The sequence below is a fragment of the Podarcis filfolensis genome (genome assembly GCF_964270895.1).
Source record: "Podarcis filfolensis genome assembly, chromosome: 10".
Classification (NCBI taxonomy): domain Eukaryota; kingdom Metazoa; phylum Chordata; class Lepidosauria; order Squamata; family Lacertidae; genus Podarcis; species Podarcis filfolensis.
The window spans coordinates 30,045,677-30,063,955 of record NC_139612.1 but is presented as its reverse complement, the minus strand read 5'-3'; the positions used below and the strand labels follow the sequence as shown (position 1 = coordinate 30,063,955).

Below are 18,279 nucleotides of genomic sequence, written 5' to 3'. Positions count from 1 at the left end.
TTGGGTTCAACAGAGCTTTCCTCCCCCACCCCGGCCCCACTTTGCCAGTACCCTAGGACAGTTCGGCAATCAAGATGTCTGTGTTTAGCTCCCTTATTCACAGGAGCTAATGAAACTTGACAGAGCAGAAGGGAGGGCTGGATAGGAAGGTGAGAAGATGAAGAGCCACAGCTCTGAAGCATAGCATCTGCTTTGCATGCAGAAGGTACCAGGTTCAATCTGCAGCCTTCTCCAAGTAGTGCCATTAAAAAATATATCCAAATTTCATAAAACAAAGTAGATATTTAGATACTCATTTTCATCCAGATCAGCCATGTACAGTGCAATTCCATACACGTTACTCAAAAGAAACTGTCATCAAGTTCATCGGAGCTTACTCCATTAAGTGGATATAGAACTGCACCCGCAGCTTTTAAAAAATGGGGAGACATATAATCAGGATAATTAAACTTTGAAAAATCTCACAAATACCTTTAGTAATCTACATAGTACTCTATATCTACAATACTGACATCCAAAGAAATTTCTGACCTTTCAAAATTAGCTTTCCTTTTGTATCCAGTTGTAGCCAAAATATAATTAACAAATTAGCTACATATTTAATCAATATCCACTTCCAAGGAATCATACGGATCATAGTGAATTGTTTCATGCCCTTTCTTCACTGAAGTCTGATTTGTCAAACTCGCCTTAAGGACAATAGACCATCTGCTTTTATGCAGTCCTTGTGCAAGAAGAAATTAGTTTCGTGCACAAGCTGTGCAATTCTTTTCTTTTTTTAAGAAAAGCTGCATAATACGTATGTACGTTATAAAGGGCTCTTTCCCCACATGGTAGAGTGCTGCTGTCCAAAGCTAAGGTGCTGAAATGTCATCTGATGTTCTAACAACAAACTGGCGACACCTTAGACATGGGGAAATATAAAAAGACTGCAACTTTTGGAAATACTGGAAATGAAAGGGTGGCCAGACATGACCAACTTCTCAAATCAATCACACAACCATTCCTTCTAAATTTCAAACAACTATATTGAATTAGGAAAGAAATAGTGTTACACGCACCAACTACTTCAATATAATATAACCAAAGGAGCCCTGAAGCTTTAACAGTCTTTCCAATACAGGCCCTACAGGTGAGGTCATCCCTACTAGGGAATTTGTTTGCATTTGATGCAAGGTTGTTGACGCATCTGCATCAAGCTCCTTGTACCCTCCACAAACGTGTCTTCGCTTCAGCCAGGCAACAAAGTTGGGTTTGTCTGAATATTGAGATTTTAATTTCCAACAAGAATTAAATTGCTGCTTTCAGCTGCCCTGTCCTGCCTGCAACGCTTCCAAGCACCTGGATAGCTCAGTTGGTTAGAGCAGGGTGCTGATAATGCCAAGGTTGCAGGTTCAATCCCGGTATGGGGGTATCCCTGCATTTCAGGGGGTTTGACTAGAAAATCCTCAGGGTCTCTTCCAAAGCTACAATTCTGTGATTCCATATAAATATACACACGAGAGAGAGGATTGGTCTTCTTCTACCTGTCGGTATTGGATACCTCTCGGATACCTCCCGAGGTTGTCTATACTCCCCATTCTAGTTACTTCTCCATACTCTAAAGAACCACAGATGGCTGGGCATCAGGGCCCTTTGCCCTCAGCCATTCTTCTGCATCGCCATAGCCTGGTCTTCAAAGTGCAGGATAGGTACTCTAGGCATAAACGTAAGAATTGCCTCCAGAACAAAGACACGGTGCTAAAGGGTCACGTGTGCTGGAGGAGTCAGGTGGAAAAACAGATGGAGCGAAGGGACGCTCTACCCTTCAACTAACCCGATGTCCTGGCTCACAAGACATTCACAGGGGACCTCTCTGGACTGGACGGCTCTACCCCATCTTTGCCAGATGCCCCGACGAGATCCCCTGCTAGGGGCTCGGAATCGGTAGGCTGCCTCGCAGTTTCCCTCTGGCCCTGTCTGCCAATGCCAGGCCCGGAGGAGCTCTCCTCAAGCCGCAGCCATCCGGGCTCCCCGCCCAAGGCGGCGCCGGAGCCTCGCCCTCCGGGCCGAGGGGACGGCGGCGCTCCGGGGCCTCCCCAGCCAGCCCGAAAAGCCATTGCTTCCTACCCGAGGGTTCCATCTGCGCCCCTCCGGCGTCTCTGGGGAGCGTCTGGAAGGAGCAGCGCCGGGCATCTCCTCGCACGCACACACAGGCTCCCTGTCGCCCGTGGCCGCCCCCACCTTCCCCCAGCAGCTTAAGCGATTAAAGCCTGCCCGGGTTAAGCCCGGCTCAAAGGCCTCGCCACATGCCCTCCTCCCCGCGGCGGCCGCTTTTTCAAACAAAGGCGGGAAAAGCGAGGGCCTCCAGGGCGCGCCAAACAAGCAGGCAGCCCTTACCCGGCTCCAAGGTGCAGAGGAGACGAGGCGCGGTGCGCGAGATGCAGCTGCGCTTCTTCAAGACGTTGCTGAGGATGGTGCCCACCCCGCCGCCGCCCCCGCCGCCCCCGCCGGTGCTCTGGCGCTTGAGGCAGCGTCCCCCCCGGCGCAGCGAGCTCGCCAGCCTGTCCTGCCTCATGGCTGGCCCCGGGCCGCAGACCAACCATCCGCCGCGCTCGCCTCAGCTCAGCAGCCGGCGGGGCGCGCGCGGCTGGGCTGCAGGTGCAGCGCGCGGTGACGCAATGCCCGGGCCTGCCGGGCTCGCCGTCTCTCGTCGACGGGGCGCCCGGGGGGGGCGGGGAGATCCTTAAACGCGCCAGGCCAGGCGTGGGGGAGGCATAATGGCGGGGCCGGAGGAGGAGGAGGGCGCCGCGGGGGCGAGAGGCGGCCGGCGCGCTTCCCTCCCGGCTGGAGGGGGCATCTGCAGTGCAGAGAAGAAGGCAAAGGCGAGGCGAGGGAGAAGGGAGAGAAAGGGCTGCTCCCGCCCACAAGCGCAGCAGCAGCATCACGGGCGGGGGGGGGGGGAGCATGGCGGCGGTTCCTCCTCCGGCACCGCCTGCTAGCAAGCAGCTCGGGTTAAAAATAAACGCGAGTCGGCAGGGATGCCAGCAGCATCTATAGAGCGTATTTAAATATATATATATATAAAAAGCTGACGACGACGACACTAAGGCAGGCTGCAATCCGTCCGGTTTGTACAGCCTGCCCTGAGGGAGCTGCAGAAGAGTGGTGGGCATCTGCTTAGGCACCCACAACAACAAGGAGTGCCAACTTAAATAAATATGGGCAGGGGGGCAGGGGAGCCCTGACCCACATAATCACTTGAGGCAGCAAATGCACACCATAATAATAAAATATTTCAGGAGGCCGCCCCCCAACTGATGCACATTGCCATTCAAATGGTGTGCATTAGCTCCTATGACAACGTGCCTCTCCCATTGTTGATTAAGATGAGCTGTGCTTTTCTTTGCAGCATCCTTAAAAACATTGAAATGGGGGGGGGGCACTTCCAGTTTAGGTTTCAGTCTAATTGCTGAACATAAGGCGGCTTGTGTTACCCCCTTTTCACAGAAGGCACCATATGTGCCACAATGGGATGGAATACGTTATAGCAGAAGTCTCTTTGCACCTATTATATGCAGACAAAATCTATAGAAAAGAGAAATTCAAAGTTCTCAGGGTCTTTCCATCTGCACCTCCCCCTCTTTTCCCTCTTTCACGATTCCATCCTCTGTGCTAGTGAACCATATCGGCATCTATTTTCAATATTAAATTATATTTGCGGCAGTAATGTGTAATAACTGAAGGAATGTCGGACACATTCAAGAGTCACTTTAAGGTCAAGACTTCTGCCAGAGCTGAAGCAGGAAACCTTCGGCTGCACTGCATACCCACCTCACTGTTTGATATGCATATGTACATAACCCCCCCCCCCCACCATTTATTCTTGCTTTGTACCAAACTGAATAAAAATATAAAGCTTCGTGAAAGTTTAATTTCTTCAATCTAGTCTGGCTCGTTGGAGCAAATTCACAAAGCTTACATAGAGTTTTTCCTGTAATATGTGTCCTTGGTATTGTAGGCACTCCTTAATGTGGATTCAGAAAACCACATGAGATGGTAGTTGACATGGTGAATCAACAACTCCAAGGTGAACTTCTGGTGTGGCCATCACACCACATACATACATAATAAAAGTGTGTTCCAGATCTGAAAAAGTTTGAAGATAAATGTTCTATTGCTTGGTAAGTCATTATCTGTCATAGGTGCAGGGGGACAAGAACATTCAAATGAATCACCACCACATCCTACATGCCTGTAGCTACCTATCTGAATCCATCATAGCCTCTCTTCTGTGCAGTGTACTGACACTGAACAATTTGCACACCCTGGTTCAAAACATTTTCTTTCATTATAACCATCGTAAGCTGCAGAATGCCAGACCGGATCTGGCAGTCATATCAAGGTGATACTCCTAACCTGAAAGGAGCAACACAATTCATTTCAACCTTTCAACAACAACAACAAAAGAGACTGGCTAATTGCTACATTTTCTAACAGGGTTTAGCTAGGCTCTTTCAAACAGAAATGAAGCGGGTGCTTTTTGTTGTATTAACACAACTGCTCCCTATTCCTCAGCGACAGCAAGTATTTGTTTTTCTTGTGCAGGATAGTCAATTCATTCACCGTGGTAAAAAGCAGGTGTAGTAATTAAGTACAGCAAACGGTTGCCCTTTTTTGTCCTGCATAAACAGAGAGCACATATGCACCAAAGAGCACCATGGCAGCTTTATTCTCTGGCACAACACTTTCTGCAAGCCTGTAAAATAAATGAGTAACTAAGCTTCCCAGTACAAGATGTTTATGATGCTATCATATTGTATGAGACAAATAAAAGGTCCTATCACACCAAGTTGAACAATAAATCAACTGTACACATAATAAAATGTACATAGAATATAGTTAATTGTGGCTTTTGTTTTGACTGTGATTGTTCCTTGAAAAGCCACCCATTGCTATTCATACGTAAGCGCGTTGTTAATTTTGATTACAAAGGCTATATATTATTCTGATAAGAGGATGACCAAAACTCAAGTATAAATGATTGCTTTCTTTTACATGTTTTTATACAGAAGTCTTTGAACTAGCCCCAAAACTGTACAAAATAAAAAAGAAATTGCTATCATAGCCACCCATTAAAAATACTGGAAATGGCTTTCAAGAAAAGATGTCATTGATCAAAAGTACAGTGGTACCTCGGGTAAGTACTTAATTCATTCCGGAGGTCCGTTCTTAACCTGAAGCACCACTTTAGCTAATGGGGCCTCCTGCTGCTGCCGCACCACCAGAGCACAATTTCTGTTCTCATCCTGAAGCAAAGTTCTTAACCCGAGGTAATATTTCTAGGTTAGCGGAGTCTGTAACCTGAAGCGCATGTAACCTGAAGTGTATGTAACCCTAGGTACCACTGTAGCCTCAAAACATACACTGAAGATATTCAGATAATAAATATAGCCAGCAGGTCTCCCCCACCTTTCCAGATTTATATATAAATTTGCATCAAGCCTAAAGATATGTTTGGTTTACTGGGCTCAGCATCAGAGTCCCTAATCAAATTAAATGTTCTAGAGTCCATATTGGCCTATTTATAAGATTTTTATACTGCTCTCTCAAAGCAGCCCAGAGCAGCAAACAAGAGCAAAAGACTATGAACGTAAGCTTGTTAGGGCAAGGAAAGGGACAGAATAATTCTAAGTTTCTTTAGAAGTGCTGGTAGGGATATGGTCTCAGAGTATGGTCTGAAGGTGCACAAAGCCACCATCTTACTGAAGCTAAGCCGCCATTTGGATCTAGTCAGTGGCTGGGATGGGTGGCATAGCTGTCAACTTACAGATTTGAAAATAAGGGACCAGCAGCCTTGAAAATAAGGGACCAGCAGCCAAAATAAGGGACCTGCAGCCTCACCTGTTCCAGGCACTCCAGTCTTCCTGTCCTCCTGCAGTCTGGTCAAACTCATGCTGGGTAGCTTCGAGAACACTGTCCAACCAACTTTGTAACCAGAGGTTCAACTGAATAGAATCTGAATCACATGCACCACAAGGCCTATGCAGCCTCAACTTAAGATGGCTCTCCAGTCTGGCTTTGCACTGCAAAGTTTGCAGCAGCACGTGCAACAAAATGGCGTCCAGCATTCAAAACCCCCCTCAGCTTGCATTAACTAGCCACACACAAGGCATGCAAGCTCCACCCCGCCCCAGTCGTTCTTAGACTTCTTATTGGGTGAGCAACACAGCCAAGCAACACAGTTGGAGCCTTCCTCCTCCCTGGCCAGCAGGGAGGGAGGGAGAGGAGCTGCTTCCTTTGAAATTTAAGGGACATCATTTAAGGGACATCCATCAATAAGGGACAGCAGCGGGACATGTGCTGGAATAAGGGACTGTCCCTTCAAATAAGGGACACTTGACAGCTATGATGGGTGGCCTCCAGGGAACCACACCTTTGCCACCTCAGTTTCTATGTCAAAGGAAAGGCAGGATATAAAATGCGAGGGGGGAAATATCATTTTTAAGCCCCCTTTCTGCTCCCAGGTGTGACGATTTCTAAGCACAGCACAACATTAGTCCCTGCAGAAGTTGACTATTAATCATGCGCCTCCCATATGCTTCTCTCACTCTGCTCTCCACAAACAAAATGCCCATCTACATAGGATGGCCGCCATGTAGACACCACTTAAATTGTTCCTTACAACAGTGTCAAGAGTCAAAACTTTGTGTAAGCTACGGCGCATGAACAGCTCACCGTGCGTACAGCAGTGAAAAGCTCTTTCTACACAACAGCAATCATAACACATAAACCAGGCCTAAGAATTGATTGTTGACCAGCAGTCGTTTGGACAGTTTACTTCTCAAGTTGTATGCACCAGTCTTGGGTGCGTACCTTGAATAGTGCTCTGTTACCCTGAAACCCAGGAGCTTAGGTTAGTTAAAGGAAATGTATTTTGGCTAGCTTTCAAAAGCTATTCTAAGCAATTAGATCCAGGTTGTTTTCAGGAAAAACTACTCAACACAGGCAGGGAAGGAGCATGGTATGCGGGAGGGCGGGGAGAAATCATCTCTATTTCCACATATCCTATTTGCAAATTGTTTTAGCACACTATCTGCAGAGTATGCAATGCATTATTAATCCCACCTTTGAAAGATTCCCTCCCCCCTCTTCCCTAAATATAATTATTTGCTTAACAGCTCATATAAAACTGCACTTTAGCATGCTATTGACTAGCGTAATCAGTCCAGACAGCTATGTCAGATGCAATAAAGGTTTACTATCCAAGTCTAATAAACGAAACAGTGTTATGTGCTGTCCATGAAAAAGATATAATTAGATCTAATATAAGAACTGTGCAAGTTGCTTTCCATCTCTGCAAAGTACATTTCATGTCCTTAGTGCTGAAAATCAAAGTTTCAGGAATTGTAGCACCTTATGGGCCAACAATGGCATGCCGGTCAGAGGTTCCCCACATCTGGAGTATGGCGTACAGGACTGTAACGGCTGGGGAGGATGACAGAAAATGGGGTTGGTTGCCTTGCACAAATGGAAATGCTTTCTACTATTACGGTGTGCAGTTCATGGATACATTTGTGTGACTGATCATGCCTACTTTGGTCACCATCGCTGACAGATTCTTGCCCCTGGAGAATTTGTCAAGAGGGAATGCAGCTCTATGGTTGAAACAGCTATTGGGCTTGATGGGAGGGAATAAGTTGTTCCCCAAGCCTCATTGTGAGAGAAGGGCATTTTCTTGACATGGGGTAGAGGATTAGCCCTTCCCTCCCCAATTATGACCTCTCTACCCAGAAATTCCCCCATGCGCCTTTTATCAGAGCTTAAGAGTTTTTGATGATTAAGTGACATATTCATATTGTTAAATAAAATAAATAAAAATATATTTTGTCTCCAAAGCCCTGCCTCGTATCAAGGAAACACAGCAATGCTGCAACTTTATCGCAGGAGGCAAAAACTATCACAGCAAAATTGTTCCAGTTCAAACAGAACAGATTGTCTAATTCCTAGCAGTCTTGGTGCCGTCATGTCTAAAAATACACACTTCGTGCTGCATTTTTTAATTAATGCATTTGATCCACCAGTCTTTCAAATATTTTTCTTCCCATTTAGGTCACCTCATAGTTCTCATGCTGTGAACGATGGAGAATGTGACATGAACTGAGTGCGAGTTACAGAATTTGTGTAGGAGGGGTAGGAATCTTCATTTCGCCCACACACAAAGACTGCATAACCAAATTTGTGAAAAGAAAGCTACTGTCTCCAATTTAATGTTCAAGCTGTTGGGTGGCAAGTCATAAAAGCGAGCTACTGTAAGTAATATGCAAGCAACAGGAGATGTTTGAACCACTGGATCTACTTCAAAGGGGAGGGAAGGAGCCAAAGAAAACACAATTAGTTTTTCATACAAACTGCTTGCGAATTTTAAATGATGGAATGGGTCAGGAAAGGGGGAGCTAGCATTCAAAACAAAACATCCAACTGGCCGCAGCCAAGCACTCTTGCACATCCAGCCAAGAATACTATACTAGCTCTCTGGGTTCTAGCCAGATTTTATAACTCCAGTTTCAAGGTTAAGGTCACATTGTCCAAGGTACTGCTTTGTCAACCTCTTCAGCACTGGCACAGAAATCCCTTGAACAAGGGGCTAGCAAACCTCTTCAGTACAGTGACACTGAAGGCCTTCCAAAAGGTCATGACCAACTTGCATATAATGTCCATAATTGACTTGCTCCACAAATCATTAACAAATACACCAGAGACCAAGTATACCGGGTGGCCATTTTGTACCTATTGCACAATGTCACACTATCAGGGTCTCTTCTGCTCAAATAGAGAAAGGCTTCCCTCCGCCTTGGAAAACACATTGTTACCCATGTTAAGAGTTGGGAAACATTTCATCAGTCTTGTTAATACTGCTGACCAGCTCATCTTCACTGTCACTCCTTCAGTCTTCTAGCGTAGGGATAGAAACCGCAGGCTCAGGGGCCAAATGCAGCCCTTGAGACTAGAAATGGATGAATCGCCCAATTCTGGTTTCTCTCAGGGTGTAGAAACCTCTGACTTTTGCATGGGTGGAAGGTAGCCCACTGTACAAAAGTAAGAGTTGCATCACCGGTTGACCTTGATGGAATCTAGCTCTCAGACTGAAAACACCTGCCCATCAAGCTGTCGTCAGCCAGTTACCGTATTTTTCGCCCCATAGGGCGCACCGGCCCATAGGACGCACCTAGTTTTTTTGGGGGGGAAATAAAGAAAAAAAATTATTCCCCCCCCCCCCCGGGCGCAGAATTTTATTTATTTCCCCCCCAGGCGCAGAAATTTTATTTCCCCCCCTCCCACGGCTTGCGGAGAGCTACCCAAAGCCCAGGCGCGACTGCTCAGCGCGCCCGGGCTTTGGGGTGCAGGCAGCTCTCCGCAAGCCGTGGGAGCCTGGCGGGAACTCCCGCGGGCTCCCAAGGCTTGTGGATAGCTTCCTGAAGCCTGGAGAGCGAGAGGGGTCGGTGCACACCGACCCCTCTCCCTCTCCAGGCTTCAGGGAAAGCCTGTATTCGCCCCATAGGATGCACACACATTTCCCCTTCATTTTTGGAGGGGAAAAAGTGCGTCCTATAGGGCGAAAAATACGGTAAATGGAGCCTGTGGTTGCTAGTGCTAAGAGGTCTCAGAACCCAATAGTATCACAATAGCAGAAGCAGGTGGACTTAGGGGTCAGGCTATGCAGTGGTAGTTGTTACTGATGCCATGAGGCTACTTGCTTCTGTGAGATCCTGGGATAACGCAGCCTCAGTGGCTTCCGGCTTATGGACAAACGAGAGAAGACACAGAAGTCCCACTGTTATTTCTGCAGATCCCTGGATATAGCAGCCTAGCAGAAGCAGTTTCTCCTCATCCTTACTGCCTTAGGAATACAGAAGGATAGAGGGAACACAGCTGCCACAAGCTTCAAAGCCCCAGAAGCATTTCAGTGTCTTTATTATATGGAAAAAAAGCAGACCCATGGAACAAGTGGGCTTGTTTCCCTTGACCCAACAGTGCATGGTGTGTTAACTTAGTTACCAGAACCACCTTCCCATAAAACATTTCCTGAGTGGAAGAGAATGTTGCACATGATTCTAAGCAGCTACTTTACTCGGATGCAGAAAACTTCGTCCGGCTCTCCACTCAGTCAGAGAGACAGAACATGAAGATGCATACATCAAAACAAGACAAGTCCCTTGTAGCACTTTTATATATATATATATTTTAAAAATGCATGCACTTAAAAGCTCATTTTAGTGCAGTGTTCATGCCATTTCATTTACTGTACCTGAATATAACAAACTGCCATGCTGCATGTTAATAAAAGAAAGATACAAGACAAAAAAAAAGTTAGCTTTAGAAAAATTCTGAAGAACAACCTGTGATACATTTTATACACAATACCGCTGAATTAAAACATGTAAAAAGGCTAATTGGGTGTGCATACTAGCTGTGGCTCCCAGTGGTGATCCTTCCTTCCCTAAATTGCCACTACAGGAGTTTCTGAAGATCCATTTTGCTCTGAGGGAAACAGAGAAGCAAAAGAACTTCCTCCTTTTGTCTTTTCTGCCTTACTGTAACACGTCTGAGGATTACTGATCTTCTGTAAACTGCTTTGTGAAGTCCACCAAATGGTACGTGAATTCATAAAACAAATGCACAAGAGGTTTTGCATTTTCAGTTTTTATAAGGGAATTGCGTAATTGAGGTCAGATGGTTGTACTTCAGGCCTTTTAAAGTTTGGTGCCATATGTCTGAAACTCTCAGAACTATGTGTGGGAACAATCTACATAGCCACAATTAAATCATTTCTGTCCTGCTGATTTTGAAGCACAGCCTGAACTCTTTGCCAGCATGTCACTGGAACAAAGAAAGGTTCACCATTACTGAATTTTACCTTATACATGAAATTCACTTTATGACTGGACTGTGTCTCCTTTAAATGCATACCTCCCTTTTTTTTTTTTTTTTGGACACCAGGGCCAATATTTTTCTTTCCTAGGCTAATAATGTTAAAAACTTTAAAAGGCCCTTGAAAATATTGGTATTGCTGAATTTGTTGTTGTTTCATATAGTTGGTTTACATTCTTTTATCATTCATGGTTTTTTCTATTATGGCACAAGCTGTCTTGAGAATTATATCTTGAAAGGCAGGGCCAAAATGTCTTTTAAAAAAATAAAACTTATAATCTACTCTATGGATAGGCAAACTAAGGCCTGGGGGCCGGATCCGGCCCAATCACCTTCTAAATCCGGCCGACAGACGGTCCAGGAATCTACATGAGTAGAATGTGTCCTTTTATTTAAAATGCATCTCTGGGTTATTTGTGGGGCATAGAAATTCGTTCATTTCCCCCCCAAAATATAGTCCAGCCCACCACATAGTCTGAGGGACGGTGGACCGGCCCCTTGCTGAAAAAGTTTGCTGATCCCTGTACTCCTATGCATATTAACTTGGAAGCATGTCCATTAAGTTCAGTGGATTTACTTCCTAGTAAGTATGGTTTGGATGCAGACCTGAGAAGTCCTCAAGTATAAGAATCTGACCTAAATTTTAAAATTCCTTTTTAAAAACTGAAAATGAAAAAAACTCCTGTTCAAGCATTGGTTCCTTTATAAACAATACACTACAGAGCCTGCAAAAACAAATAGAAAAAAAACCTTCATTTTAGAACAGCACTTGCCTGTCTCCTTCCCTTACATATGTTTATGTAACCAAAAATATTTTTTCCCCTGTGCTAAACAGCATTTTCAAAATACTAGAACAGTAAAACGGCATTCCAAAATAAGCTTACAGAGTGCCTAGATGACAACACACAAACACACAAGGGTACTTACGCCGTTTCTGGGAAACTGCTTGCAAACAGGCTGTTACAATATCACAGTTCTTCTGCACTTTGTGCAAAAGCCTGTCCTTTTGTTTCAGAAGGCGAAGCAATTTTGCTGACTGAACACAAATTCTGTAATTCAGCTCGCGTATTATAGCTGTCAGCTCATTGGTATCTGTCAACAAACAGAGAATAAAATTAGCCTGCTGGCTGAAACCTGTAACTTGAGAACACATTTCTCCCTATGGAAAACACCAGGGGTTTCGCCCCTAAAGGGTTCTTATCCTGTAAACTGGGGGTGGAAAGTCGGTGGTCTTTTTTTGGAGTCAAATTCCCATCAGCCTCAGCCTGTGTGCCCAATTATCAGGGGAGATGGCTGCTGGAGTCCAGCAATATCAGGAGGCTCGAAAATCCGCCGCCCCCGCTATAAATGCATATTCTTGGGGAAATTCCCTGCCACACTCAAAGAGTTCATGTTGTGTTACACCTTAAGAAGTTTACAGTAAATGATGGATAACAAGTTATTTATTATTAGGTCAATACTTTGCTCAAGACTACTCCCAAGGTAATATATATAGCAGTAAATCCACAAATTAAAGCAACAGAAATCAGTAAAATAATGGAATTATTAAGAGACAATAATCACAACTGCGTGAGAATTTCATCTGCAGTTTTATATACCCATGAACCTGAGAACATGTTTTCCAAATTATTACCATTATTTTACTAAATTGTTCAGGCTCCTTAGTATACTATAAGTATCTCCTTCAGAAGCATTTAGCTACTGGCAACATTTGACTCAAGTAAGCCAGTTTGGTGTAGCATTTACAGAGTTAGATTAAGACCTGGGAGATCAAAATTCAAATCCCCACTCAGCCATGAAGCTCACCTTGGGCCAGTCATTCACTCCCAGTTTAACCTACCTCACAGGGTTATTGTGAGTATAAAATTGGAAGGAAAAAGAACCATGTACAATGGTACCTCGCAAGACAAAATTAATTCGTTCTGCGAGTTTTTTCGTCTTGCAAATTTTTCGTCTTGCGAAGCAAAAAAAAGTTTTTTTGAAAAAAGTTTAAAAATCACCAAAGTGTACAGTACTGTACATACATTTTCTAAGTCAAGTCGCAACTGCACCTCTTCAAGCAATGCACCCTGGGTATTAACGGTTTTAAGAAAAAGGAAACAAACTTGCAAGACGTTTTCGTCTTGCGAAGCAAGCCCATGGGGAAATTCGTCTTGCGAAGCAACTCAAAAAACGAAAAACTCTTTTGTCTTGCGAGTTTTTCGTCTTACGAGGCATTCGTCTTGCGAGGTACCACTGTAAATCACATTGAGCTCCTTAGGGGAAAGATGGGATATAAATGTAATACAGTGGTACCTCGGGTTAAGAACTTAATTTGTTCTGGAGGTCTGTTCTTAACCTGAAACTGTTCTTAACCTGAAGCACTACTTTAGTTAATGGGGGCTCCTGCTGCCACCGCACCACCACTGCATGATTTCTTTTCTCATCCTGAAGCAAAGTTCTTAACCCGAGGTAATATTTCTGGGTTAGCGGAGTTTGTAACCTGAAGTGTATGTAACCTGAGGTACCACTGTACATACATGCATATTTCATTTCCTATTCTTTCCCTGGTGACAGCAGTCACGAAATTAAAAGACGCCTGCTCCTTGGGAGAAAGGCGATGGCAAACCTAGACAGCATCTTAAAAAGCACAGACATCACCTTGCCAACAAAGGTCCGTATAGTTAAAGCCATGGTTTTCCCTGTAGTGATGTATGGAAGTGAGAGCTGGACCATAAAGAAGGCTGATCGCCAAAGAATTGATGCTTTTGAATTATGGTGCTGGAGGAGACGCTTGAGAGTCCCATAGACTGCAAGAAGATCAAACGCATCCATTCTTAAGGAAATTAGCCCTGAGTGCTCACTGGAAGGACAGATCGTGAAGCTGAGACTCCAATACTTGGGCCACCTCATGAGAAGAGAAGACTCCCTGGAAAAGACCCTGATGTTGGGAAAGATTGAGGGCACCAGGAGAAGAGGACGACAGAGGACGAGATGGTTGGACAGTGTTCTCGAAGCTACAAACATGAGTCTGACCAAACTGCGGGAGGCAGTGGAAGATAGGAGTGCCTGGCGTGCTCTGGTCCATGGGGTCACGAAGAGTCGGACACGACTAAACGACTAAACAACAACAACATTCTTTCCCCATGGCAGATTCATTTGGCATCATAAGGACTTTGTAAAAAGCCCATACTGTATTTTTCATTAGCTGCAAATATTTAATATATAGGGTTTGCTGGCAACTTAGCTTCTTAGATTGTTTAGAGATCTTTGAACATAAATTCACCTGCCAAGAAAATTGTAATCTTTAAAACAGCAATTTTATTTACATAGCATGCACCCTCTAGTGGGCAAAAGCAGGTAAAAGAAATCAGCATTTAAGTTAACAGCTGCTTGCCATTCATGAAATTAGGTAAAACAAATAAAGAAGGTTATATCTGTAATCAGTAAAAGTGGACAACCCTTAATCCTCTGAGAAAGAAGGCAGCAGAGAACAGGGAGAATAGCATTCAACAGGGGTGTTATCTGCATGCAGAACGTAGGAACTGTATTGTGATGTTAACAGACATTGTAGTATGGACCTCACTGAAATGGCCCTTTAAAAATTCAGTACTGGGATATCTTTCAATGTAATGACAGGAGACTTATTAAAAAGAGTACTTATCCTACACAACTGGTGCTGATGACCAGAGAAAGAAAACCAGAGGTAGAATTTCAGGTGCTATGGGGAAACTTGATTGAACACACCCACTGAGAGAATGATCATAATATTTATATAGTGCCTTTTCAGTGTTCAAAGTGTTTCACACAGGCTGTCTCAATTGAGTTTACAATGAGCCTATAAGGTAGGACACCATTATGCTGCCCATATTGTAAACACAGCAGGCTGAGAGCACAAAGCCACCGAATATTAGAATCCACTCATTCCGGCTGAAAAGGCTCCATGAGCAGGTTATGAAAGGTTGATAAATAGACTTACAAATCTAAAAATATAGTACATAAAATGAAGACAAGGCAGGGAGGGAAGAGATGAAAGCTTTAAGCAAGTAAAAAGGTAGATCACTAGCTACTTCTTATTTGGAGAGACGGGAAAAGCAGGCAAGCTGAGAATCTGTGGATCAGAGTTTGGTGTGTTGCAGAAAGATGTTACTTTGACCAATAAAAATAAAATAAATAAAATAAAATAAAGTCAACAGATCAACATTCAGTTGTTGTAGTAGCTGGTAGATCACATTAGTTATTAACTCTTATCATGGCAGTATTTTCTAAGGGGCCTACAGATGAACCAGGAGTGCCACACATCACCAGTAATCAGGACAAAACATCTGTAAGGTAATGACCAACTGCAATCTATTACAGTGGTACCTCAGGTTAAGTACTTAATTCATTCCGGAGGTCCGTTCTTAACCTGAAACTGTTCTTAACCTGAAGCACCACTTTAGCTAATGGGGCCTCCCGCTGCTGCCGCACCACAGGAGCACGATTTCTGTTCTCATCCTGAAGCAAAGCTCTTAACCTGAAGCACTGTATCTGGGTTAGCGGAGTCTGTAACCTGAAGTGTATGTAACCTGAAGCGTATGTAACCCGAGGTACCACTGTAATTCCTGTTATAGGTATGCACATGCAGGACAAGAAAATAAATATGCTTTTAGGAAGCTACTGTCTATAATAAAGCTATTAACAGATCAGAGTAGGCAATACTAGGCTAGAGTGACATATGATCTTACTCAGAGGCAGCATCATATCAGCATATGAGGCAGATTGTGTCTCTACCCAACCCAGTACTGTCCACTCTGACTGGCAGCATCTCTCCAAGGCAATCCTGGTCTCCTGGCCTTGCAGCACAATATCTTTTAAAAAGCTACATTTTCAACCTAGGTAAAGGTAAAGGGACCCCTGACCATTAGGTCCAGTCGTGGCCGACTCTGGGGTTGCGGCGCTCATCTCGCTTTATTGGCCGAGGGAGCCGGCGTACAGCTTCCGGGTCATGTGGCCAGCATGACTAAGCCACTTCTGGCAAACCAGAGCAGCACACGGAAACGCCGTTTACCTTCCCGCCGGAGCGGTACCTATTTATCTACCTTGCACTTTGACATGCTTTCGAACTGCTAGGTTGGCATTTTCAACCTAGACCACTACTATTGAAATATTACCCTTCTTTAAAAAATTGTACAGCTTTCACAGCAACTGAATTTGTAACCTTGGCATTATTAACACCACACAGTATAACTATCTGAGCCAATGAGCAAAAGAGCCAGGTTCAGGTGCCCCATGGAGACTGTTGGGGGCTCCCAAGCCTTAAATTAAGAATCCTAGCACAAAGGCTCAAGACAGGCTTGAGCCCTTCTCTCAATCCCTCCCCTCAGAGTGATGGAACGGCACAACAGAAGCTATGGCTAACTGTCCAGAAACAGTTAGTGCTTCGGGATGGTAAAAGAGATGGTACATCATAACATCTTACTTAGAATCTAGCCGAATTAGGAAACAATTATGAAAACCTTATTGGCCTGTTTAATTGCTGTTGCAGAGGAAACAGATGTTACCCCCTCCTAGAACTATCTCCTTTAGAGTCTTAGGTCAGCATAAATTTGTATTAGCAATCTCTGTAAACTGTTTTAGCGTATTAGCTTCTCTAGCTGAACAAAAGCGCCAAGTTTGTTGCTGATTAAGTATAGATCTACTTTGCCCTGCTGAAAAACAGAAGCTGGGAATCTTCCTTAGGGAGCTTATGTGGGACTGTAAGAGGTATAAACAGAGAAGGTGAGTGTATGAGATGACAGAGAACCAGAGTCGTATGTAACCTGCTGAGGTAAGAAAAAATGTGATGATATACACCCAGTATTAACATCCATACACCTAAGATGAACACAAAGAGCTATAAAAGTTTCAGTTCAACAACCCATGACAATATGCCAAAATTGCAAGCAAGGATGTCATAGCAATTTACAGTCAAGGCGTAAGATCATCCCTGCTGGTAAATATTTACTTAACATCAGTATTCAGGACATTAAGAAAAGCAATTGATAGGTTGATTCCTCCCTGTTCTTTTTTGACTAAGACTTCCCTTATTTTGCTTTCTTCATCATTCATGGCTATTCTGTGGTCATCCTTGACTGAATGTACAGTAGCTAAAGTGGCTGCAGCGCAAATTTAGGTCCAAGTTTTAGCATACAACAACAGCATAACTTCAGCAAGACTTGGAAAAGGCAGCAGGAAACATGAGCTGGGAGTATCCTTTTCCGCTAACCATCTGTCATAAACCTGCATGGAAGGCAAGTTTGTGAAATGTGCACCCACTAGTGTTGTTTTTAGGGGAAAGCAAACATGAAAAAGGGCTCCAAAAGAATGATGAGTAAGGAAAAGAAGAAAGAAGATTGTTTGCTTAGCTGAAAGTAAACAGGATTTTAAAAATTGGGCCATGGAAGCAGATCTGAGGCACAGTCTGAAAAATCCTAAGGACAAACAGGAAGAGAGGAAAGTCTTGAGCAGCAAAGTCGAAGAAGAGGGATGGGGATGAATGCAACAGGTGCACACTCAGAGCCCAGTATATCTTAATCAAGGCTTTTTTTCAGCTGGAGTTGACAGGTGCTCCGGCACCTTTCAGGTGGGCGCCATTGCCATTCCAAGAGAACAAGGGAGAAGATTGTGCTGAGCACCCGCACCTCTTTTTCTAGAAAAATGGCACTGCTTGGAATATATGAGTAACAAAATCAACCTGCAAGGCCAACTCTTTTCACTTTCCTGGCGGTGCTCTCGTACAAATAAGCAGAAAGCCGACCGGTGCAAGTGCAGCATTCCCCGCCCGCACCACGGAGATGCAGAGCAGGACATCTTCACCTGTTGACTTTCTGCCTGCCAGGAGGAAGAAGCAGGAAACACCTTCTCCGGCGGTGGGAAACCCCCCATCCTTGCCCGACCCTTTTACCTTTCTGCGCCAGGTACGTCCTCTGGTGCCGCTGGCCGGGCCTTCGCCGCAACTCCTGCAGGAAGCGGGACTCGGCGCTGCTGCCCCTGCCGCCGGGGAAGGCGTCGGAGCCGGCGGACGCCTCGGTGGAGCTGTCCACGCTGTCGCGGTGGCGGGCGCGCCCCACGCTGTACAGCTCGGTTAGGAGGCCGTTCACCAGCGAGGAGGCGCGGCTGCGCGACAGCGCCTCCTCGCTTTCCTCCCCTTCTTCCTCCTCCTCCTCCTCCGCCGGGCTGTCCGCGCTGCTACACACGCCGGCCCGGCCCGGCTGCTCCCCGGGGTCGCCCAGGTCCACCTCGGCGAGCTCCATTCCCTCTCCGGAGCTAGAGCAGCCTCGCCGTGCTCGCTCGCGCCTCTGCCAGGCGACTGAGGGCGGCGCGCGCCCTGTGGCAAATCCCAGGGCCGGAGTTCCGGGTCTGGCCCAT

General features: G+C 45.1%; 1 protein-coding gene across 5 annotated transcripts in view; it reads right to left on the bottom strand.

Moving 5' to 3' along the window:
* The window catches only part of TBC1D30 (TBC1 domain family member 30), a 42,863-nt gene extending 24,584 nt beyond the window's left edge, over window positions 1-18,279 (bottom strand). For 2 of the 5 annotated variants that reach the window (XM_083574461.1, XM_083574462.1), the window contains exon 1: window positions 2,380-2,887. In XM_083574461.1, the coding sequence (XP_083430587.1) occupies window positions 2,380-2,557 (178 nt within the window). In that variant the 5' untranslated portion in view covers window positions 2,558-2,887. Of the gene's footprint in view, window positions 1-2,109; window positions 2,129-2,379; window positions 2,888-11,838; window positions 12,004-17,815 lie in introns of those variants that run through there. The other 3 variants (XM_083574459.1, XM_083574460.1, XM_083574463.1) reach the window with 3 other exon arrangements.